General features: G+C 41.7%; 1 protein-coding gene across 2 annotated transcripts in view; it reads right to left on the reverse strand.

Annotated features, from left to right (window-relative positions):
• Positions 1-1,308: 1,308 nt before the first annotated feature.
• The window catches only part of LOC129866823 (protein O-mannosyl-transferase TMTC2-like), a 166,581-nt gene continuing 142,720 nt past the window's right edge, over positions 1,309-25,169 (reverse strand). For both annotated transcript variants that reach the window (XM_055939755.1, XM_055939754.1), the window contains exons 10-12: positions 23,414-23,528; positions 16,804-16,867; positions 1,309-4,363 (exon numbers count right to left, since the gene is read on the reverse strand). In XM_055939755.1, coding sequence (XP_055795730.1) covers positions 4,184-4,363; positions 16,804-16,867; positions 23,414-23,528 — 359 coding nt within the window. In that variant the 3' untranslated portion in view covers positions 1,309-4,183. The remainder of the gene's footprint in view (positions 4,364-16,803; positions 16,868-23,413; positions 23,529-25,169) is intronic.

Consider the following 25,169-nt stretch of genomic DNA (forward strand, 5'->3'; position numbering starts at 1 on the left):
TAAGCCCCTGTCCTCCAGCTCGGACTCCTCTGGATGCAAAAGGCAATATCGTAACATGATGAAGTAGGTCATGAAAATGGAAGACAGATGTGATATATTTCCTTGAGTTCTGGACCCAGGGAATCCATGACTTAATGTTTAATGCCATGAGAAAAATGTGCATTTATTGATCGGGAAGCAGGAAATCAGATCGCATGAGATGTGCTCCTCGGTGATGGAAATTCAGACCTTTTTTATTTGAAAGTTTAAAGTGTCGTTTTGATCCTCTTGCATGGCTAAAATTGAAGGCTAACATACATAGTGGTACATAAACACCTGTAGTGTAGGTAGGTAGGCTATGGAGGCAATGAGGACATATTATGATGTGGAGATGTTGTGTGTGAATACCTTTTTCATGTGTGCCTGTTCCTCTCATCTCAGAACTATTACCTCGATTAACATGGTTGAATTAATTTTGAGCATTAGCTACATAGAACTGGCATGCATAGGCTTTCACTCCAACTGCAGTCACCACACATGCACATAATGTATTTTAAATGCCTGTGCATTTTTAGAACGGTGTCGCAGTCAACCATATCATATGGTTAGCATCGCAAAAGGGCTGGAACAACCGTGCTTGTTAAACCAAATGGTAAGAAATAAGAGCACTTCATTGAGTTGGTGCGTGCTTCCATGGCCCTGCTATCTGACATGTTTGATCATGATTTGTCACGATAAGAGAAGCACACCTGTGTTGGTAGAATATGATCCAACATGGACAATGGCAATGGGCTTCGCACATCACATTCTGAATCAATAAGGAACCCTGGACACCATGGGGTGTTCACATCATGGGAGCGGACCAGACGCACACATGTGAGAAACATCACAAGGGTTACTGGGTAGGGCCTTCTGCTTGTCAGGGCCGAGGTATGGGGCGGGGGAGGAGCGGGCGAGACGCGCAGGCCAGATGTAGACACTGTGTTACCCTTCCCTTCCATATGGGAATATTTACATCCCCTTTGTGTTGTACATAGATGAAAGCAGGAGGTCCATTTGAGTAGATTTTATGACACATTTTCAGCAAATTTGCAGCGGAACTTTAAATGCCTTGTAAAACCCGTTCCATAGTCTGCAAGACCACCCCATTAAGTCTGATACCCTTTGTGAATATGAGGCAAATATGAGTGTGGACTGTATATACTGTATCAGTATATTCAGTAGAGGGAAGTCATGGGAAATGTGTTTCTGATGCTAAGTATTACATGCTAAAGTAAATGTAAAATAAACTCTTCAAAACGGCCCCCCCCAAAACACTCAGGCAGTTGATGAAAGCAGAACACCATTATTTTATTGTGGGAAAAAAGAAACATTGGGAAAGTCTATTCTGGCACATGTTTTTTTTTATATTACAAAAAGCAAAGGCTACAAATCTTGATCATTTATACAAATACAACTTTCCAAAAATATAACTTTAGAAACTCTGAGTGCTCTGTGAGCATGAGTCTGCAATACAACTCACCGCTTGAAATCCCTGAGCAGAGACACAGAGTGAAACACTTATTTCCATCTTCAGACACACACTCTCGCTTGTTCATCAACACTTTATACACAAGACAAATTAGCACAACTTGTGATGGGGGATGGTGGTGTTAGGGAGAAGGTGTAAGGGTAGAATACTTCATGGTGATAACCTAGCTCAACACTTCATTATATCAGACAGATAGACATGGTGATCATAGCTAAATATACCACAGTGTTGACGCAGTCGAGACATACACAACCGTTACGACAGTAAGAACCAGTAGAGCTATCGAGCTCCAGCCAGACAGACAGACTGCCGTGCTATGCTTTCAAAAGACTGACAGACAGACATGAGAACAGAGGTTACGTACAGAGTGGAACAGGGCTCATACATGTTTAATGTTCAAGAAAGAACAAGGCAACTATCATACTACTAACTCCATAAAGCACTGGATATGACCTCTGAGGATGGGGTCACTGTGTAGGGAAGTGGACAGCACAAGAAAATGCAATGTTTAAATACTTTTGGCTTTTTTGCTAGTCATTTCAATTATCATGAACTTTGTTTTCTTTGTGTCAAATGCAATATTTTAGCGAAATTAAGATAATTCTGTTCAAAAATTGTAATCAAATAGTTGTACTATTTCAGTCAGAATCGCAAGGAAAAGTCTTTTAGACAAATGTTTACAGGTATATCACATTTCATAAAGTGAAATGGATCAATACTTATCTTCAACATACACTTGAAAATGTAACACAGTGCCAGCTGGTTTATATGCCAAGATAACACAAAGAAATAACTTACAAATATTCAACCGCTCGGTGGCTGTGGGCTTCTTTACAATAAACATAAATGTCATAGCGGGATTATCTGTTTCTCCAAAATAAAGTTTCTTCCAAGTTGGAGACACAGTTAATAAACGGTGGTAAATTATTTTTTATGACAACAACCAAGTAGATGTAAACTACACAGAATATATACAATATTGACATTTAAGACTGAGAAGAGTGAGAGAACATGATGTTTTGACGCTAGGAAAAATGATTCATATCTTACAGATACTGAACTTGCTGGGTGGGCACTGACCTTCCCTTGCAAGTCAGACTATTGTCTATTATACTGTATGTAGGTTTTTACTGTATATATTCAAATCCATATATACATACAAATAAAAGAAAAGGAACATTTTCAAACAAAGCAATATTACATGAAAAGATTCCCTCGGACAAACTATGGCTGTGCATTGTTATGTAATGGAGTGCATCGGTTTGACGGCTACTTGGTTATAAGATTTCAGACATCAACAATGACTTCCAACTGTCCTCTTATCATGTCTAAAGACCGGTCATCAGCAAACATCAGTACAGTATGTATTGTGAAGGGAGGGGGAGCCTTCAGTTCTCTGCTGCTGTCCAACTCTCCAACTAGCATGTCAGCTGATGGGGGGCTAATGTTAGTACCATGGGAAGGTCATTTGCCATTTCCTTTCATAACACATTAGCTACCTTCCTCGAAGTAAATTATCCAAGGAGACATGAGTAGCCTACACCAGAGCCATATGTTCATCTTAATATATGGCTCTGACCTACACAAGAGCCATGTTATGTCACTCTATGAAACAACAAGCCTAGCGAAGAAATTTGAAATTCACTGCTACATTTACACGGAATAGTTTTGCGCCTTCAGATAGAAAAGGCATAATAGAGTTAGGGAATAATGACAGAAACTCCAGTTCAAATTCATTTCACCTTTCCTTCAAACTATCTTATTGGTATTTTCTTTCACAACTAACACTGTGTCTTTTGGCAAATTATATTATATGGATTCATATGTTTCAGGGTGGGAAATACTCAGCGCACTCCTTGACTGTACCCTGAGGGCACATCTTCCATTTATACGGTATCTGTTTACTCTTGTGGAAGTGTTATTTATGAGACAATATCGATCAGTGGGTTTCTTTTTTATCACTCAACGATGCTCAACAATCTGCTACATCTCTTTGCAGAAGCTGTAGGTCTCTATGTCCAACAACATGTGAAATCAGTGAAATCTCATAAACAATCACAATGAATGATTCATCAATCCTGGCCACCACTAGTTGTGTTCAATTTGAGAATTCATTGATAAAGCTGTTATCTCCTATATCATGCCATGAGTTTCACTGATGTGCACAGAAGCCAATGAACACAACTTCATTAGACCAAAAACTTAACTTAATTTGACGGTGAGGAAAAAACGTAACTTCTACTGCAGTGTTCCTGCTTCGGAGGGCAGCGCCTTGGGACTCTGCCCCAGGACAAATGTTGTCCTACATGATCTTATAAGCATCTATAACTAATTAAATTCCGAATTAATCACAAGACTTCAAGTATGAACCTATGGCCCACTTCAAATGAAGTGCTCTGGTAGAGATTCACAGACCCTGGGAGAGCACACATTTTGGACAAAGTTCCAGGAAGACATTATTCAAAGGTAGTGCTCCTCCAAATGGACAGCCTCCCAGGGAAGCTACTCCTGGCCTGAGGAGTAGTGAAAAGTCACAAGGAGCGTTCTGCAGTTCTGTGCCTTTTTCTGCTGTCGTTCTCCATCCTCACTACCCCAGTTTCTCCTCCAAGGGAACAGCGGGCCACTTCTTCCCCAGGCCTGCTGCACAGATGGCTGACTGGCTGGTGAGATAACTCACGGCCCCATTGTCCTCAGGCCCTGTTTCTCCATGATATTCCACAGTTTACGCAGATTTGACTGGGTGATGGTGTCGTCTGGCTTCAGCTGCAACGCTCGCAGGTAGTTGGCCTCCGCCTCCTGCAGCTTCCCGTTGAGATGGAGAATGGCCCCCAGGTTCATCAGGGCTGCTGGATACTGGAACACAAGGGCAGGACATAACAGTTCAGTCATTCTCAGAAGCACATCTCACAGAAGGCTACACTGATAAAAAAGTATGGTGCCTTTTGGTTCTTTATAGCACCATTTCTTCTAGAAGTATTGCAAAATCGTTGGTTAAATGTCGCTCTGAATGGTCTCTTCAGTAATAGCAGACACTGTAACAGTCAGAGATGGATATGCAAGAGAATGAGTGGAGAGTGGAGTAGACTGCCGAGAGCAGAGTCAGGCCTAGTGAGACAGTAGCAGAAGAGGCAGGAGAGTAACAGTCTCTACAGTACCACTCAGTCAGAGTACCAGAGCTGTTAGCACATTAAAACACTTATGTCCTCTGGTTAGACTGAGGAATAAATTGCAAAGCACATCTAGAACATCACGTCATCCCGAGGCTGAGAACCATAAAAATAATAATACAAAAAGAAAAGGAGACAAGTTATGTCATATTATATACACTGAACAAAAATATAAACGCAACATGCAACAATTTCTAAGATTATACTGAGTTACAGTTCATTAGAGGAATTCAGTCAATTAAAATAAATAAATTAGGCCTCAGTCTACATATTTCACGACTGGGATTAAAGATATGCTTCTGTTGGTAAACAGATACCTTAAAAAAAAAGGTAGGGGCATGGATCAGAAAACCAGTCAGTGTCTGGTGTGACCATCATTCGACTCATGCAGCGCGACAGATCTCCTTCACATAGAGTTGATCAGGCTGTTGATTGTGGCCTGTGAAATATTGTCCCACTCCTCTTCAATGGCTGTGCGAATTTGCTGGATATTGGCGAGAGCTAGAACACACGGTTGTACACTTCAATCCACAGCATCCCAAACATGCTCAATGGGTTACATGACTGGTGAGTATGCAGGCCATGGAAGAACTGGGCCATTTTTAAGCTTCCAGGAATTGTATACAGATCCATGCATGGGACCGTGCATTATCATGCTGAAACATCAATTTATTTGTATTTATTGAATTTTTTTGAGCTTTATTTAACTAAGCAAATCAGTTAAGAACACATTTTAAATCACCCAACCTCAACCCAATTGAGATGGTTTGGGATAAGTTGGACCGTAGAGGGAAATAAAAACAGCCACCAAGTGCTCAGCATATGTGGGAACTCCTTTAAGACTGTTGGAAAAGCATTCCAGGTGAAGCTGGTTGAGAGAATGCCAAGAGTGTGCAAAGCTTTCATCAAGGCAAAGGGTGGCTACTTTGAAGAATCTAAAATATATTTGGATTTGCTTGATACTTTTTTGGTTTCTACGTGAGTCTATATGTGTTAATTCATAGTTTTTATGTCTTCACTATTATTCTACAATGTAGAAAATAGTAAAAATAAAGAAAAACCCTGGAATGAATTGGTGTGCAAACTTTTGACTGATACTGTACTTCATGTATGAATCTAGACAGCCCGAAACAATATTTTTAAGGAAAGTACTTCTCAAAAGAGATAGCATGACAGTCTAACACTAACAAGTTCCGAGAATATTGATAGGACATTGATTAAAGTTGAAAAAAGTAGCAGGGCATTTTTAATCACATTGAAGCTTGTTTGACTAGAATGGAGTCATTCTATTGCCGGAAACAAAGCTCTACCTCTATACACACACTGAGAAGAAATTAAGGCTTTTATAAACTTTTGGGGAAATTTGTGAAAATGTCAAACCTTGACATAAACACATGGCGTTTCATGAGGCAAAGACCTATGGGTCATAATTACTTATTTTTTATTATTATTATTATTATTTATTTATTTATAGAATATCGGAAACATACAATATACTTGCAGTGAAGCCGCTCAACAACTACACCATACCAGTCATCCAACAGACTCCCATTCAGAGTGACACACAGAAGCATCCAGGGTCAATGCCCTGCTCAAGTGCTGCAGGGCATTGCTTTAACCCCTTTAATGAGTCAGCCAATAGGAATAATTAGTCATTTTTCAGACCTTCAACTAAAACAGTCCCACTTAACAGGGACATTGTTTCATCTTGGAAGCCATATTGTGACAGTAGCGATGCTGTTGGACCAGCAATCCGGACTGCCCAGTCCGTAGTGCCCTTCTGAGGGGAGTTTTGTGTCAGGACTTCTCCATGTCTCTGTGGCCTGTTTGGGGCGATATATCCACAATTCAACCCAGCTCTTTGAAGTGGGACACATGATTAACATATTATAATGTATTTTCCTGCTGATGCCAAGAGGCAAATACCAGAACCAGTCCAAGGGATGTGTCACCCGGGATAGTAGGAAAGTAGTGCAAGTGTTCAGAGCACCATCTAAATAATCCCTGGGAGTTTAAATAGAGACCATGGGAGTGTATCACATCTCACATCTGATCTCCATTTTATCTGAAGGAGTAGAGCAGAAGTGTACTTGTGTAGTTAAGCGACTGTTACTGAGTAATAGCACATGGCTTTACATTTTGTTCATTCATTACTGTTTTGAATGTAAAGTTGACTCGACAGCATGTTGTGGAACAAATAACACTAGTTGTATTCATGAGCATCATGACACGTGCTACCGTACACGTGATTCCTAAACTGGGCATTGATGATTTCTGTTTGTTTTTATTATTTACCATTTGTAAAAAAGAAACAAGAAAAAGAAAAGACAGGAGTATGAAATGTAACCCATCTCAATAAAATGACCAATAATGGCCTGTGAAGTCATATAGAATAACTCATAAGTAATTATGACCCATAGGACTTTGCCTCATGAAACGCCACGTGTTTATGTCAAGGTTTGACATTTAGCAAATTTCCCCAAAAGTTTATAAAAGCCTTAGACCGTAAAACAATGTGGGGTGATGCTGCTGCCAATACTGTAGCACGGCAGGGAAAAAATGACTATATACGCAATGGGAAATGCTGCAAGGTTTACAGATTTCTAAACATACCCCATTATGCACATTTGTATAAACAACAGGGGCTTTGTGAAATATTTGAAGTTGAAACTAATCTCTGGAATTAAAACTAAATGCATGTCTTGACTGTAAAACTAAAATAATTTTCAACTTGTATGTTGTGATCGATAAAATAACATAAAATAACAAACTTGACTAGTAATTTCAACAGGCTCTCGTGCTGTCTGCTAGCTACTAATACATCTGTCTTATCCTAGTAGCCCCAGGACCTAGAAGCATTAGTCTGAAGGTATAGGACCAAAAATACTTCTTATGTCATGGAGACTAAAGACATTTTTGGTCATCCAGTCATGAATGAGTTCCTGGAGGCGTGGACATTAAAACCACAGACACTCTCCCATTGTCTGGCCATTTGTCTTGCTTTGTCCACACTAGTCTGAGCTGTGCTAGCTGCAGTAACAATCGTTTTCAGCTCTGCCCTGGGCTGTTCTGCTCCAGTCTAGGAAACTTATCATCTCTGTTTTTCCAGTGCCAAGGTTGGATGAGTGATGATACATGCATGAGAATTTATATGGGAACACTATGTCCAATAGCGCCTCTCCTCTCATAAGAGGAGTTAAATTGATAAATACATCAAACTTGCCTGTGAAATAATCCCATTGTCCCTTAGACAGCCCCACGTGTCCCTTAACAGACATACAGTGAAAGTATTCAGACCACTTGACTTTTTCCACCTTTTGTTAGGTTACATCCTTATTCATAAATGGATTACATTTCCCCCCCACATCATTCTACACACAATATCCCATAACTACGTAGCACAAACAGGCTGTAGAAATGTTTGCTAATTTATAAAAACAAAAAACTGATATATCACTTTTACATAAGTATTCAGACCCTTTACTCAGTACTTTGTTGAAGCACCTTTGGCAGCGACTACAGTCTCGAGTCTTCTTGGGTGTGATGCTACAAACTCTGTCAGGTTGGATGGGGAGTATTGCTGCACAGCTATTTTCAGCTCTCTCTAGATATGTTCAATCGGGTTCAAGTCCGGGCTCTGGTTGGACCACTCAAGGATATTCTGAGACTTGTCCCGAAGCCACTCCTGCATTGTCTTGGCTGTGTGTTTTGGGTCATTGTCCTGTTGGAAGGTGAACCTTCGCCCCAGTCTGAGGTCCTGAGCGCTCTGGAGCAGGTTTTCATCAAGGATCTCTCTGTACTTTGCTCCGTTCATCTTTGCCTTGATCCTGACTAGTCTCCCAGTCCCTAAAGCTCTGTCAGAGGGACCATTGGGTTCTTGGTCACCTCCTTGACCAAGGCCCTTCTCCCCCGATTGCTCAGTTTAGAGGACGGCCAGCTCTAGGAAGAGTCCATTGAAGAATGATGGAGGCCACTGTTATTGGGGACCTTCAATGCTGCAGACATGTTTTGGTCCCCTTCCTCAGATCTGTGCCTCGACACACAATTCTGTCTCGGAGCTCTACAGACAATTCCTTCAACCTCATGGCTTGGTTTTTGCTCTGACATGCACTGTCAACTGTGGGACCTTATATAGACCTTATATTTGGGACCTTATATTTCCAAATCATGTCTAATCAATTGAATTTACCACAAGTGGACTCCAATCAAGTTGTAGAAGCATCTCAAGGCTGATCAATGGAAACAGGATACACCTGAGCTCAATCTCGAGTCTCATAGCAAAGGGTCTGAATACTTATGTAAATAAGGTATATCTGTTTTTTAAAAACTTTTAATACATTTTCAAAAATGTCTAAAAACCTGTTTTCTCTTTGTCATTATTGGGTATTTATGTGTAGATGGTTGAGGATACATTTTTTTTTTTTAAATCAATTTTATAATAAGGCTGTAAGATAACAAAATGTGGAAAAAGTCAAGGGGTCTGAATACTTTCCGTGGGCACTGTAAGAAAACATATTCGCTACAGTGGCCGGGGCCAAAGTAAAGGCTGGCATGACCAGGAAATCCCACTCCTGCTGACTCCAGTGTGTTAAAGCAGTTAATTGTCAGACAAATTTTGTGATTTGTGATTTCATCTTAGAAGTGCTTTGGTAACCACGGACTGCAGGACTGGACTTTTGTAGCTATAGCAACATTCCCAGCAGAAGAAGTGAAATATTTTCTCTACGTTTAGATCACATGAGCAGCCAGATTTCATGGCTAAATGGCCATGGTAATTTTGACCCTGAAATTGATGTGTCAAACCCCAGAAAAATGGTAACCATAAACGGACCACACTGAAAAAAACCACTGAACTTGTTAATCGAAAGGGCAACACATCGGTAGTGGTGATACCATGTGTGTTACTGTTCGTCTGTGGTGTTGGAGTGGTTCCACTGTGTGTGAGGTGAAATTCCCAGCATCACCAATGGAGATGCCCACTGTATTACTTACTGTTGGCCTGACTGATACACTCAGAGGAGAGGTGGAGGAGTCACCCAAACCACAGTCAGAGGACTCACAGTAGGTGGCTCCAATTTCAACCATATGCCAATCAATCAGGGGTGGAAGTAACAAATACTCTCAGTACTGTAATTGAGTAGCTTTTCTGAGTACTTGTACTTTTTTGAGTATTTAATTATGTTTGAATGAAGTATTGTACTTTGCTACCTTTTTAAAACCATCCATTACAGAGTACAATTTTGTAGGATATCCACAATAGTAGATATGAGTGCAAGGAAAGTTTGAGAGAGCTCATCGTTGTTTAGTCAGTGACCAATCAAATCAAATGTCTTAGTTAATTTAGTTCAAGACGTATCGTGAAAGAGGGGAAAGGTTTCTATGGAGATGGAGGAGACTGTGACCAGTTCTCCTTTAAGCACAGGAGAGGCCATGCAATGCAAGCTTTGCTTATCCAGAATGGCGGAGGTGGCAGCCTACAAAAACTCTGCTTCAAACTTCAGGAAACATTGTAGAGGTAAGATAACTTGCTAGTTTTCTATGAATGATCAAAATCAAACATTTCCCTATGGATGGCTTTATCAGCTAGTATAGCTAGTTATCTAATAGTCTAACTTACGGACGTTAACATTAGCTTAGTTGTCTAGCATGCTAATGTTAGCAAGATATTCTTGCAGCTAAGTTAGCTACATGGCTAACCACCACCTGATGATGAAAGACTATACGGCTAGCATGTCAATGTCACTATTAGTGGTGGTGGCTAGCTAGCTAGCTATGAAAGTTATCTGGGTTAGCTAACAACATTAGGCTAAAGTCAGCAAGTGAGCGAGCTAGCTACTGTAAGTGAGCTAGCTAGCTAGCCTGCTTGGTCATGACATACAGTATTTAGACCTAGGATTTTTAGCTATGTACTGTACTTTGTGTAAATTAGGATAACCTTCATATAAAAGCCAGAGACTCAGTAAGTCTAACTGTGCATATAACTGTGAGTCTACACAATAAGTACAACTAGACATGGACTCATCTCAACATTAGACACGTTTTTAGGTCCGAGAACATCTGACAAACTCACTTTGAGCAACAGAGACAGCGTTCATCTGATGAGGATGAATTCTTGTCATCACTGATGCCCAGAAGGCCACACGGTAGAGGAGAGCTGAATGGGTACTTTTCCTGTGCGTTAGATAAGACGAACTGGCTTCATTCCTTTCCATACATAAATGAACATAGGCCTGAACACAGCATGTACCCATAGACTTCCAGTCATTTGCGCTGATGCTAGATAGCACTGGCTCGCCAAACTACCTCCAACTTCCTTTATACTGGACACAGAGACATACAAATGATATCACTAGTTCATCTGACTCTGGAGAAGTAGACAAATGGCCTTGTTGCTAAAATCCCGAAGTATGCCTTTAAATGTACATGGAGAGCTAATATCAACAACATGCATATCAATATCTCCTGGCTCAAAGTAGAGGGGAGAACACTACAGGTCTTTGAGAGGGGTATTGACGTGTTAAAATTCCCAAACTGTCTGTTCAATCGGACAACACACAGCTCAGACCACTCATATATACCACACAAGACATACCACCAGAGGTCTCTTCACAGTCCCCAAGGCCAGAACAGAGGCTAGGAAATGCACAGTACTATACACTGAGTGTACAAAACATTAGAAGCACCTGCTCTTTCCATGACATAGACTGACCAGGTGAATCCAGCTGAAAGCTATGATCCCTTACTGTCATTTGTTAAATTCACTTCAATCAGTGTAGATGAAGGGGAGGAGACGGGTTAAAGAAGGATTTTTAAGCCTTGAGACAATTGAGACATGGATTGTGTATGTGTGCCATTCAGAGGGTGAATGGGCAGGACAAGGATTTTAGTGACTTTGAACGGGGTATGGTAGTAGGAGCCTGGCGCACCGGTTTGAGTTTGTCAAGAGCTGCAACACTGCTGGGTTTTTCACGCTCAACAGTTTCCTGTGTGTATCAAGAATGGTATATATACCGTGATATACCCTTATACCCTGATGAAGAAAGCTTGGCTGTCGAAACGTTGGATATTACATTTTTGCATCTGAGCTCCTAGAGTGTGCAGCTCTCCTTTATTTTCAAGTTTTCTACTCTGCTAGCCAGCACCTCGCCTAAATAGGTGTGCGTTTCTTTTTCTTCTGGACTATCAAGAATGGTAGACGATCCAACTTGACACAACTGTGGGAAGCATTGGAGTCAACATGGGTCAGCATCCCTGTGGACGCTCCGTTGAATTGAGGTTGTTCTGATGGTAAAAGGGCGATGCAACTCAATATTAGGAAGGTGCTCCTAATGTTTTGTACATTCAGTGCATGACTACATGGAATGATCTTTCACCTCAGATAACTCAAGCTAGCATTGAAATCAGATTTAAAAAACAGATTAAACAACACCTCATAGTGTAACAGTATAAACTTTACGTCGTCCCCTCGCCCCGACACGGGCGCGAACCAGGGAACCTCTGCACACATCAACAACGGTTGCCCACGAAGCATCGTTACCCATCGCTCCACAAAGGCCGCGGCCCTTGCAGAGCAAGGGGCAACCCTACTTAATGTCTCAGAGCAAGTGACGTAACTGATTGAAATGCTACTAGCGCGTACCCGCTAACTAGCTAGCCATTTCACATCCGTTACACTAGCACAACGTGAACTGTGAAGAGACACACACACACATTATTCTTAGTAATGTAATATTGGAGCAATGTAAATTTGTATAATGCACAATGTTTTGTTTGATGTAATGTAGACCTGTTTGGACCTCAGGAAGAGTAGCTGCTGCCTTGCCAACAGCTAATGGGGATCCTAATAAAATACTAAAATTCTAAATACTAACTTTCTTGAGGAAGACAAAACGAAACCAGCTGTCTGGGAGTGAATAATCAGGTGAAGTTAAAGCTGTGACCCCTGGAGAAGAAGAGGAGAAGATCTGTCTGAACACAATGAAATAGCATCACAGGCCTTCACACAAGACACTTCCACATTAGACAGAATGGTGTGCAAGGACTCCTGGGTAGGGATTCTACTGCTCTTCCTGCTTTTCCTTTTAGTCCTGCTCCAGCCGAGCTTCAAAAGATCCCCCTTCCCGCCCCAATGACCCCCCGCCCACCCTACGCTACCCTTTCCTCTGGCATGTAGTCGTGACAGAAGCACCACCAGATGTGCAATATATTCGCCGGACCTCAGAAGAAACAGCTGCTTAAAGCCATGGGAGTATGATGAGGAGGGAGCAACGACCGGCCATAAACCTCCTTAATTCCACTGTAAATAGAAAGCATAGGGACCATATCTAATTGGCCTGACAACTGTAAAGACTGCAGATGCTGTCATTTTATGGTGCCCTATGCAGGCCTCTAATAGGCTGGTCTCTGGACAGAAGGAGACGGTGGAGGGTTGAGGCACCAAAGCCCTTGAGTTAAGCCAATCATCCAGTCCTACTCAAAGTGAATGGACACACGGATATCATTTGAAAAGTCAAGCAGTTAAGCAATACAGAGGCTGGAGCATAGCATGCAATGACAAATGAAGATAGACAGGAACATGGTCCAAGTCAAGTCACATCAGAGAGAACAAAGGGTAATACTGGGGAAGATGGATGAACATCCTCAATAAGTATCTAGCCTCCACTGTAAGCAGGCCAAATGGCAAAGGATGCGTCCCAACTATTTGATCCCATTGGGCTGAAACTGCCTCTGTTTTTGGACTTGGATGCATCAAATGCATGTTTACATACATTATTTGTGGATGCTAAGAGGTGAAAATGATGACAATCTGTTCCTGAAATAGACAACCACGTAGGAAAGAAGATACAGATGATCGTGCTGCTCTACATCTCAGCCAATGTTCTGACATTTTACTTTACACTTCAAGCATCACACACAAGAAACCTCTCACGTCTTCACACATCTCAGTGTGAAAGATTCTAATTTTAGATATGACTTCTACAGGAACACTTGGATGGATCGCACAGCTTCAGCATTACGCTCTATCTTTTTCTCATATTTACCGCTGAGCACCAGAAGAATGAAGCTCCTATACAATAATAAGATGTCTTCACAGCAGGGAGTGCCTGTGTGTGCATGCAAGTCATTCATTTATTGGACAAAATGCTTGCCTTAACTCCATCTATGATAGCCTAATAATGGAGACTCACCTTAGTGTACCAATGTTCACATTTTTACTTTCTGCTGGTCTTCTAACAAAATGGGGGATTAAACAGCGCAATAAGCATTCTATTAACTGCAGGGGGAATAGGGGACACCGGGGTTCTATGTTACATAGGTTGGTTTTCACAGTATAGTTTAGTCTGTTACTCCCAATCTAGAGGGTGCTCTGTAGTCTAGTCATTTTAAGGTTAAAATGTGTGACTACGTTGAGGTGAAGGGAATTTGTGTGTTTTTATGGGAGGTGAAAGTATAGTCTTGGTATTTTCATTGTTTGAACTATGGGAGTCAGATATTCATGAACACTTGTTTGTTGGAATGAGGAAAGGGATAGCTATATTTCAAACTTATTTTCAAAGTTGCTAGGTCAAGACAAGTGGAAATTAGCATAATCTTGCTTTTATGCTCAGTTGGAGATGGTTATATAATAAGTTATACTTACAAAGTATAAACTGCTTAATTTTGGAAACAATATTGTTCAATCAAAATAACCTGGCTATTTCTAAGACTCTGTTGGCCTACATTCATTTCTTTATTTCAAGTAGACAATGTTTTGATAGGTAAGATCTCCCATTTTGGAATAAGCTAAAGGGAAGCCATTTCAACCCAAGACCTTGGTCTTTCTAATAATGTTGAAAAGAGTCTCATCCTATAGGCCTACTGGTGAATTTTTTTTTTGTAAAAGTGTGACGCACAGCCCCGGACTCCCCTAATCTGATGCATTGCACTGTTACCGACAACATTTTATGGAGGAGAAATCAAATGATGATTTCGTCTGCATTTCATCAAATTCAACACTGCATTCACTTTCTGTCCACGTAGGTACCAAAAAGTATGCCTTGGGAACACCTTGCATTCTGTGGTGATTGTCTTATAATTTGCTCGTGTCAAAGGAGATCGAACCGATGAGACCTTTAAGGTTCTCCAGAAAGAATTTCAAACAATGGCCTCTAACACACTCCCGACATGCTCCGAATTTTTATTCACATGTAAACGACGGTGTTACGTCCGTTGTTGGAATGAGACCAAAGCGCAGCGTGGAAAGTCATACATCATACTTTATTTGAATGAACACAAAAAACAACAAAGGGAAAAAAGAACGTAAAGTTCTGCAGGGCTATACAGCTACTGTGCAAAAACAACATCCCACAAACTAGGGTGGAAAAACAGGCTGCCTAAGTATGATTCCCAATCAGAGATAACGACAGACAGCTGCCTCTGATTGGGAACCATACCCGGCCAACAAAGAAATAGAAAACTAGAATGCCCACCCAAATCACACCCTGACCTAACCAAAGACATGAAAAGGCTCTCTAAGCTCAGGGCGTGACAGACGGTCAGCGGTCAAATTGTTAAAATGTCATGGTATATAAAAAATGCTAAAATGGTGACTGGAGCCTTCATTTGTTCCTTAAGATTAATAAAATACACCACAAAAGTTTAATTTAGGGGCTTTAGCATTTTGTATGTTATTTTGAAGCTAATTTCCTGCAATTCTACATTGGGAGGGGTGTAGTTGCCCTTTAATTCACCACATGTTTGGCTAGTGGTGTTTCTGTACTGTACAATGTACAGTAGGCCTAGTGTACATGTGATGGCTGAGTTTGCAAGAACAAATGACCACCCGCTTGATAGGTTACAAATCATCATGATATCATTCTGCCAGGTAGGCCGACTTTGGAGTCAACATTTAATTGGGAAGGGTTTTGGGGAAAGCCTTAGAAATGACTGTTTCCGTATGCTAACTGGCAACACAACACACATGGGCGCTCACAAACAGGCGTTACCTCTTCAGAAAGTTGCAGGAAATACAAATCACTGATGAAATATTTTAATTAATTATGAGAAACTAGTTCAATTGAACTACCCTACCGCTGTAAACTAGTCCAGGGACAACCAGTTGTTTGAGCTGCGTGCTCTTGCTGCCCGACAGATGATATTCTGCTCAAACTAGGCTACGAGTGTGGCGCGTGTGTATCTGCGCAGCACACATCGTGAGGTGTATGTTGATAGGCTACTGATGTTACGATTGTCCATTTTATCCCTCCCTCATCACCTCCTCTCCATTTGGCCAGGCTGTCGTTTTTGTCTCCAGAGTGCCTCTGCTAAGGGTTTCAGATGTTTTCGCTGTAAAAACCCCCAGAATCGTACACTTTTTTACTTTTTTCTTTCCTAACAAGGGTTATCTAAATTCACCTTTAGTAGCACTGAATTATAGAAATGAGCTCCACACTTCACCTTCCACTCTTTGGTGTCCTGTCTCTATTAATCCTTTGAACTACATCATGACAATAACGAGGATTTTTTCTGCTCTAAAATGGTGGGAATTTGAGACTCACAAATACAAGATAGTCCATTGAAAGCACACAACTATTTGCAACATTTTTACACTCTATGTTACATAAACATTGTGGGCAAATGGTGTAAATTGTGTATGTTGTATGTTTACATCTACGGGAAACATTTCTGTTGGCTGAATCAAACATCACGACGGGTGACACTGTCCAGACAAACTTGCATTGTTCCTTGACAAGTGATTTCTTCTAATCAGGATGGAACTAACATTAAGACCACAGAGGCCAAACTTTATTTCCTCCACTGCAGTTCAAACAAAGTCAAATCTGTGTCGTCAGATGATACTCAACTACTTGAGCCTATTTATTATCCACACACCAAAGCCCTGTGACTAAGTGTTATTATCCTTATTCCTTTCAATCTGACCACCCTTAAATTGCCCTGGCCCCTCCTTTGAAGTCCCTGATTGATCCTACACAAACAAACCTTGGAGCTCCGATGACTTGACAATGCAGACCTTTGTGAGGAAACAGGCAGAGCAGTGATTGGTCAGAGAGCCACACAGCCAGTGATTGCAGACAGAGTGTCCATCATGTTGAGTAATAATAGGTCAACAGAGGTTGATATACTCACGTTAGGTCTTATGCTGGCTGCCTGTCCGTAATACTTCTCGGCTGCGTCGTTGAGACTGGCTTGTCTGCAAAGGAAAGCACAAAAAGCAATCATCCCTCATCTTTATTGCTTCGAACTTCAGAGGGTTCATAAGAGACCTTGAACTCTGTCTGTTTAATGCTGCTACGGGGTCAGTAAGGTTAGGCCACGGCTGAGAATGCCGTGTAGCAACGAGAGGAGTCAATGAAACAGGCAATTTGTTGCAGGCCTTTCAGCAGACAGCCCTCCATGCTGAGTGTTGTACAGCATGCCCTGATTGTTTTCATTATATCCTGGGTCGCAACCTTTGTGTCATGATCTTTGACCTGCGTGTCATTACAATAGGCCTCTCATCAACCATTGCCTTAGTAAGAACAAACATCACTTCGAAGGCCTGTCCCCTGTCTTCTATGTAAACCCATCTATTGTTTTTGGTACTGTCGGTGGGGTTGAAAACTAGGAAGGAGATTATCTGACTGTGTGAATCTTTCCCTTTGGCCAAGAGCTTTTCCGTTTATTCATATTCCTATAAATCAGAAATCATTTTTACAACCCGCAGCTGCATTTCACTGATGGTAACAATTGTCTCACTGCAAACAGTTTAACTTTGACAGAGTCAAGGACGGAGTCAACGACTGCTGGCTCCGGAATCCCGAGTCGTAATGATGAAAGCAAGACCATCTGAACTGAACAGGGATTTCATTAAGCCTGTCTGGCCATATTAAGGAATCCTCCTCAATATTGCAGTGCTATACAGCCACTTTCACATTCCACGACTAGCACGGCAATACCCCGAAGATATCCATACCTGAGTTATCTCTGAACCCAGAACAAAATCTCATAGTCTGTCAAAAGAGACTAATACCTGACCTACAGGTTATTCTGCTTGCTTGCGCAGTGGTTGGAGGGGTGGCAATATTTAAAAACAAGGGCAAAAGTGACAATTTCACACAGCTCTAAGGGGTGGGTCAAAATGTACGGAATGGGAGAGAGGGGAGAGGGTCATGCTTTTTCAATTTCAGTCAAGGTGAGGTTTTTAAATCTAGTCCAGGGTAGGGTCATTCAATTTGTAATTGACAAAGTCAAAATTTCTCTGTTTTAGAATGAGTTGCTTATTAGGCTATATGTCGATGTGTGCCTGATGTCACCCCCCATCTCTGATTCTCCGCTGGGTGCACAATATCAAGTGTGCTATAGGCTATTTAGTGTGGTCTCAATCGAATGAACAATTGCCTATACAGTAGGCTATAGGCTACGGATGTGCATGCTTGGAGAAGCACAGATCAAAGTTATATTTCTAAGATAGCTGCTGGGATGGTGTAAATAAAACTAGGCTGCATTACACACTGCAATGGATATTCCAACCCTGAGCCCTGGCCTGCTCTGCTGATCAAAACATTTTTGTGTGTGCTGCCTAACCAATGGCTGTGCTGTGTAGGCCTACAGTGGCAGTTCAGGAGGAGAGTCAAAGGCTTCTTTTTAAAAAATTGTTTTTTTGCAATATCTTGTGTGCTTACTAGCCTATAGCCTATGTTCTGTTCAGTTTGAGAAGGAGAGCAGGAGCACAAAGATGAGAAGGAGGACTGGAGGTCAACTTTGATAGCTTGTTACAACTATAATTGATTTAAAGAAAAACAATATGTTTCTTGCCCTTGATGTATTTATCAGAGTTATTGACCTCACAATAAGCCAGATTCTAGTAACTTACATTGTGGTGCTGAAACAATCAATCGGAAATGGGCAGCTTATGGTGCTGAAAGTAGGCAATGTTGAATAGGCATAATTTATTTAAACCCTTCATTTTAATTAGACTTTGTTAAAAACAAGAGGGCTTTGTGTTGGAGCCTATTTCTTCCTATTTAAGAAATAAGAGGTAGGCCTACCTGTTTGACAGAATAAATGAGTCTAATAGCTGCTATATCCATTGATTTGTCGGCCAATTCTTCCACCCACCATGCACTCTTTGAAAAGCCTACCTTCATGACAGTGAAGGGCTGTTAAGTTTAAACCAGGACTGGAATTGGGGGGGTATGAGAGGGTATGCCATAGGCCTATCTTTATTAAAGAAAATGGAAAAAAGCACAGGCCACAAGAAGTGAAGGTAAACGGTAGACATGTTCTCTGCTATCCACTTTATGTTTTAATCATTATTTTGGGTATAGGGAGGGCCATCCAATTTCATTTCAGAGAGGTCCGATTTTCTCAGTGTAACCCTTGTTATAAATAACGTTCACTCGCTAATGGGAAGTTTTAATATGCCAGTGCATCTCATATTCAGAATCATGAAAAACATTATTGGTTTCCCCCCCCATTTCATTTAAAAACAAAGCATAGCTTACTCTCCCCTTAATCAAGGCTGGTTTAGGGGAAACTTAGTCAGTTGTACAATTGAATGCATTCAACCAGAATGTGTCTTCCCTCTGAATCAGAGAGGTGTGGGGGGCTGCCTTAATCAACGTCATCGGCGCCCGGGGAGCAGTTGTTGTTGGGGGTTAACTGCCTTGTTCAAGGACAGAACAGCAGATTTTTCCACCTTCTGGTTCGGGAATTAGAAGCAATTACCTTTCGGTTTTTGGCCCAATGCTCTTAACCGCTAGGCTACCTCCCGCCCTCAGGTTTACAGCATCGCATAGGCACATCTTTTTTTATCCTGGCCATTAGCCAAGTAGCCTATGAATAAAGGGGTTTTAAATGGTCTACTGACGGTGCTTTGAAATATATTAGAGATTTTTACCCTGATGCCTTTTCATTATTTACAATTCACATACCTGCATACGTCATTATGCTAGTTCAAGTAGACGACCCATTTCCATATTAAAGAGCGCCCCTCGTCCGATTACCAAAGACACGCTACTCCAAACTATTCAGTTCTTCTATAATGCCATATCAACAGCATTTTTTTCTGGAGAATCTGCCTCGCACAACAATACAAATGACAGGAGCCTATTATTTTTTATAGATGTGTGAATGCTATGCATAAAGACATTTAGGTCCACATGTGCACATTTTGTACAAGTGCCATTGTACGAGAGAAGCGATTTATGATACCATGCTTTTGACCCCATCCTATTTAGAAATATATATATATATTTTTTAAACTGATTGCTTGTTTACCGTTTCATATCAAGCCCTCTGCTACCCTTACCCTAGGCCTAGGCTAAGAAGGCTGGTTCAACAGCAGTGTACTGTCTTTTTTATCCTGGCCTTGCAAAGTAGCCTATCCATAAAATCTGTTTAAATGGTCTATTTCAATTACAGTGCCTTGAATTGAAAATATACTACACATCCTAAAACATACACACCTATATGCCTACCTACATACTTCATTTAGCTTGTTCAAGTATCCATCCCCATCTCCAAAGAGCACCTCTCATCCGGTTACCAAAGCTGCGCTCCTCCAAACGTATTTAAATTATTCAGTTCTATAATACATTACCAATGGTAGGCCTAGGCTATATTTTTCTTAATGAGAATGTGCCTCATACATACAATACAATTTACAGGAGCCTAGTATTTTTTATTTTAGGAGAAGAGGGACGCGTAAAGACATGTAGGCTAAGCTAGGCTCATTGAAGCCAATTACAACAATGTTACGTTGACTGCCAATACTCCAAACATAGTAGGCTATTGAGCAAACACTGGATGTTGATTGGCCAGTGAGTGGCCAAGCCCTCGTCACACCTACAACTTGTTATTCCTCAAACCCAGCCTTTCGCACTACTGCGAGCTATTTTGCTCATAATTCCGGCTGTGAAAATAGAAAAACATATTTCTGACACACCACAGGACCTATAGCACTACTGCCAACCCTTATATTTAAGCGTTGGCAGTTAAAATAGAGCGCCCTGTGTTTGTGCAACTCGAGAAAGCAGAGCCCAAGCTAACACCTCAATTGAGCAGCATGGGTCATCCTTTGTCAACTAAGAGTTGAATAAACAAATACTTCACACAAAATGACCATCTGTAACGGCTTTCTAGCTCTTCCTCCTCCTCGGACGAGGAGAGAGGGATCGGAAGACCAATATGCAGCGAGGTATGATGACATGATTTATTTAAGACACGACAAAACAACGAAGACAGAAAACGAACTATACTTGAATTAACTAACAAAATAACAAAACGAATGTGTAGACAGACCTGAACAATACGAACTTACAAATAACACGAAGAACGCACGAACAGGGAAAATAGACTACACAAAAGAACGATGTACAAAACAAACCGAAAACAGTCCCGTGTGGTGCGCAGACACAGACACGGAAGACAATCACCCACAAACAAACAGTGTGAACACACCTACCTTAATATGACTCTCAATCAGAGGAAATGAAAAACACCTGCCTCTAATTGAGAGCCATATCAGGTCACCCAAAACCAGCATAGAAACAGAAAACATAGACTGCCCACCCAAACTCACGTCCTGACCAACTAACACATACAAAAACTAACAGAAAACAGGTCAGGAACGTGACACCATCATTCAAAGCAGTATTACTTATTTTCTCAACAATAACTCCTTGCGTAACCTCATTGAACTGTTTAACAAATAGCCTTTCAAAAGTAACTTTTAAATAGTGCCCCATACCAGAAATTTTGCAGCGATGACAAATATGGGTTTGGTGTCTAACCGTGACCGTAACCATGTGTTGCGATAACCACCATCATATTCAGAATAGAATTTCTTCTCGAGAATTAATCTAATTCTATATAATTTTCAAGTCTATAAACATACCATTATCAGACTGGCGAACTGGAGAGATGTCAAACCATTGTCACCAGACAAACAAGATCTTTAATATGAGTGGTAAAGGATTGCCAGGGGATAGTGGCTTGTGAGAGCACAGCAAGCACAATGAGAGAAGACGACACACTTCTGCCTTCGGTTAGACCCAAGTCCTCTGAGATAAAGCTGCTGGGAAGAGAGGCAAGCGAGGAGAACTAGAAGAGGACGGAGTGGAAGAGATGGAGGGAAAATAGGAATCATGAGTGAATGAAAATAAAGAACTCTCTGGATGAAACAATGTTGGAACATATTTCACATCAGCAACACGACCGCCGAGCCCTCTGTCTTCGAGCCCTGACAGTTGGTAATCTAAAGATGCTTTATTAACCCCAGTGCAGACGCACAGACACACAAGTCAAACAGCTGACAGCACTGCTTATAGTACATCTAACGCAGTTTAAAAAAAACAACTTAATTAACAAATTGCTTCAGCAACAACAGCCAGTGTACGATATGTGTACTAACTACAGCGAGCCCATCTGTCTCGAGCAACAAGACCCACAAACGTTACACAAATGTTCCTTGTTCCTTCTGTCAAACAAGTTTGGCTTCCCAGAACAGTGTTGTGACATCACACAGCTAGTGAACGGTGGGTCTGGCTTGCAGAGGGATTTGAGCACTTAAAGGGCAGCATTAGCACATTCCCCTGGGAGATAGCACTCAGCCAGCCTTCCCTTCCCTTCCCTTCGCCTGCCAGCTGATGCCGCTGCTCCGTAGCCCTACTGTAGACGAAGGTTTGGAATAACGTGCTGATTGTTTAAAGAAGGCCGGGGGAAATGGATAGTGAGGAAGTAAACTTGTCAAAGACCAAGGGCCCCAGAGAGCAATAAGAGAAGGTTTTCACATCTGAAAGCCCAGTCCCCCACCCTCCCTATTCAAATTCACTAGTATCCCCCACCAACCGAGGGCCTTCCACGTCTTGGTTCTAGGACAAACACATAAAGAACATGAGTTCCAGAGGAGCGAGACCCCATGCCAGCGCAGTGGTGGGGAGCCCCTTGCTGAGCCCAGCCTGAGACCCTCTTTAACAGCCAGGGGTCCGGACCCCGGAAGAGGCTCTGTAAAGCATGGCCAGCTGAGCTGGTGGTGCTGCACATCCCCCTGGTTCAGAGTGCTGTGCAGCGGGCCACCATGTGAAAACCAGCTGGATAAAGACATTATATAGCACTGCATGACACAGCCTCCTTCTGTCTTTGGTAAAGAAAGTGAACCGCAAAAACTACCTCAGTGAAGCACAATGATTCAAGACATCGCATTAACGGTTTAAGTAGTCGTAATTTCCCACAGCCAGCAGTAGTAATTCTCACACAGAAAAACCCTGAATTACCCTAATAAGTCTAAACAAGGGACACCTACAAAATAGTAAATATAATATTGTTGGCTCTAAGCTGCGCTCCCTCAGTCTGTGTGGCATACTGTAAATTGGCACGTTCCTGTATTTACACATTTCCACTCGCGGCTTGCACCTCAAACACAACAGCTTGCGGCTTCCAGAAGAACTGTGAGTCAGACGCCGCGCTGCTGAACTTTGCTCTGATTTGAAACCGGCTTTTCATGAATGAGCCAGAAACAGCAGAGGGAGTGCAGAGGCAGGCACGTAGCTGCGTGGCGTTCTAAGACAAGATGGCAGCTCCCTGGCTACCGCTGCAGCAGCAGAGAAGGGGATTACAGCAGCCGGCCAAGTAAATCACACTGACAGTAGAGCGCTGTAATCCCTGGGATAAAGTGTACAGACCGTTGACGCTCTACCTCCCCCAGCTCTTGTCCCCTCCCCTCCCTCACAGTGTGTCCGTCCCATCCAACACTCACCTGAGCATGTGGGCTGCACTGAAGACAACATCAAACTCCCCGCTGTCCAGACGCGCCGCCTTCTCTGCCATCTCAGCCGCTTCCAGCAGACGAGACTCCTCCAACAAAAACTGACCTGGGAGCAGCCAGAGAGGACATAAACACCAAGTTAAAATGCTGTATGTGGATGTATTCGTAGAGTGGGATGAATACTTACTGGGAATATTGTGTTTGGCCCGCGGAGATAGGGCGGACAGCGGCCGGCCTACTAATGATTTGCTGAAATACAAGATACAAGCAGAGCGTACCATCGCTCTTTAGCCATCGCTCTTTGGGTATCGCTCAGGTCCATTTGTCCAATTAGGAGGATCTTGATAGGTATGTTTCTCTGACATGTGCGTCGGGCCTGGCTGGAGTTCTGTATGTCTGAGGTGCAGCTGAAGTTATAGAGCAGGGCCTTTGTAGCCCATCCTATTGAGGCTAGAGTGTGGATCCCTGATGGGGGCATGAACTGGGGTCGGACCTCTCGGAGAGGGTCAGGTTTGTGGAGGAATTAATAGCCTGTTGGTTTTGGTGAGCTCCACTACTGTACAATGCTCCCAGACCACTGGTGGAAACCAAGCATATTTTCCTAAATAGCTGCGGATGAAATGTAGACTTTGCTGCTACAGGTCTTAGGTAAAGGAGAGAGCACTTTGGCACTGACTGATTTCCAATGTATTGCAGAGCACCTCCAGGTTAGAAACACTGCTATGGCATGGGATAGATTTCAATATGTCAACTCTTGTTTTATTGGAGTGGTTAAGAATATGTGAAAGCTGTTCCTTAAAATATCAAGAAATAAAGGAAATTCTTTCATTTTACAAAAGATTGATCACACGGTACATTACCACAAATTCTTCTGCTGGCACTCGCTCTCAAACCCACATTTCAAAGAGGAAACTTGAAGTGACCTTAGTAGAGATCAAATTGGTTGTTTCTCGTAAGATCAAATGGTGTTCAGCAAAAAAGACATGTCAACTGTCACGCTCCTTCTTTCCACATCTGTGCACATGCCATATTTGAGAACAATGTGAGGAAATTGGGGTTTATCTTCATTGGTCAATAGTGTGAATATTCCCTCACGCTATCCTCCCCAACCAGCCACGTACACAACCTTAATCCAGGAAGAGAGGTCAGCCAGCATTGCTAACTACCTGGAAGGGATCCAGTCAAGATGTATGTGTGGACAGTCTTTGGTTCAAAAATCCACAAGAGAGAGTGATCCTGAGAAGTGACTTGTTCTCGGGGTTGAGCTCAATTCAGATTTTTTGATTTTTTTATATAAATCCAATTCAAGTAGTAAACAGGATCCAGAATTGCAATTTTGAATTAGAATTAAAGGAAATATAATTAAATTCAAATACCTCTTCTTTTCTATATTAGGTCTAGTCTATAAAAATATGCATTTTGTACATAAAACATTAAACATGTCGTTATATACAAACAGTATTGTTGAAACAAATGATTTTCAGGACAAACTCTTAAAATGAATGATGAAGGAAAACAAAACCTGTGAGCAAATATTCTAAGTTATTATATTTCAATAATCACTTACATTTTGTTCAATATGGGGGGAAAAATACTTAATTAACCCTCAAGTTGACCCCGATGCCTTCAAAAAGAGGCCAAACAAATGAAATGGTTGGTGGAAATATAATTGTCTACTCTAAGCACTAAGGTTAAACGAGTATATGAACATTGTTTCCAGAGAAAAGTTATTTATTCTTTGGTATCT

Source organism: Salvelinus fontinalis, chromosome 12, assembly GCF_029448725.1.
Source record: "Salvelinus fontinalis isolate EN_2023a chromosome 12, ASM2944872v1, whole genome shotgun sequence".
Lineage (NCBI taxonomy): Eukaryota > Metazoa > Chordata > Actinopteri > Salmoniformes > Salmonidae > Salvelinus > Salvelinus fontinalis.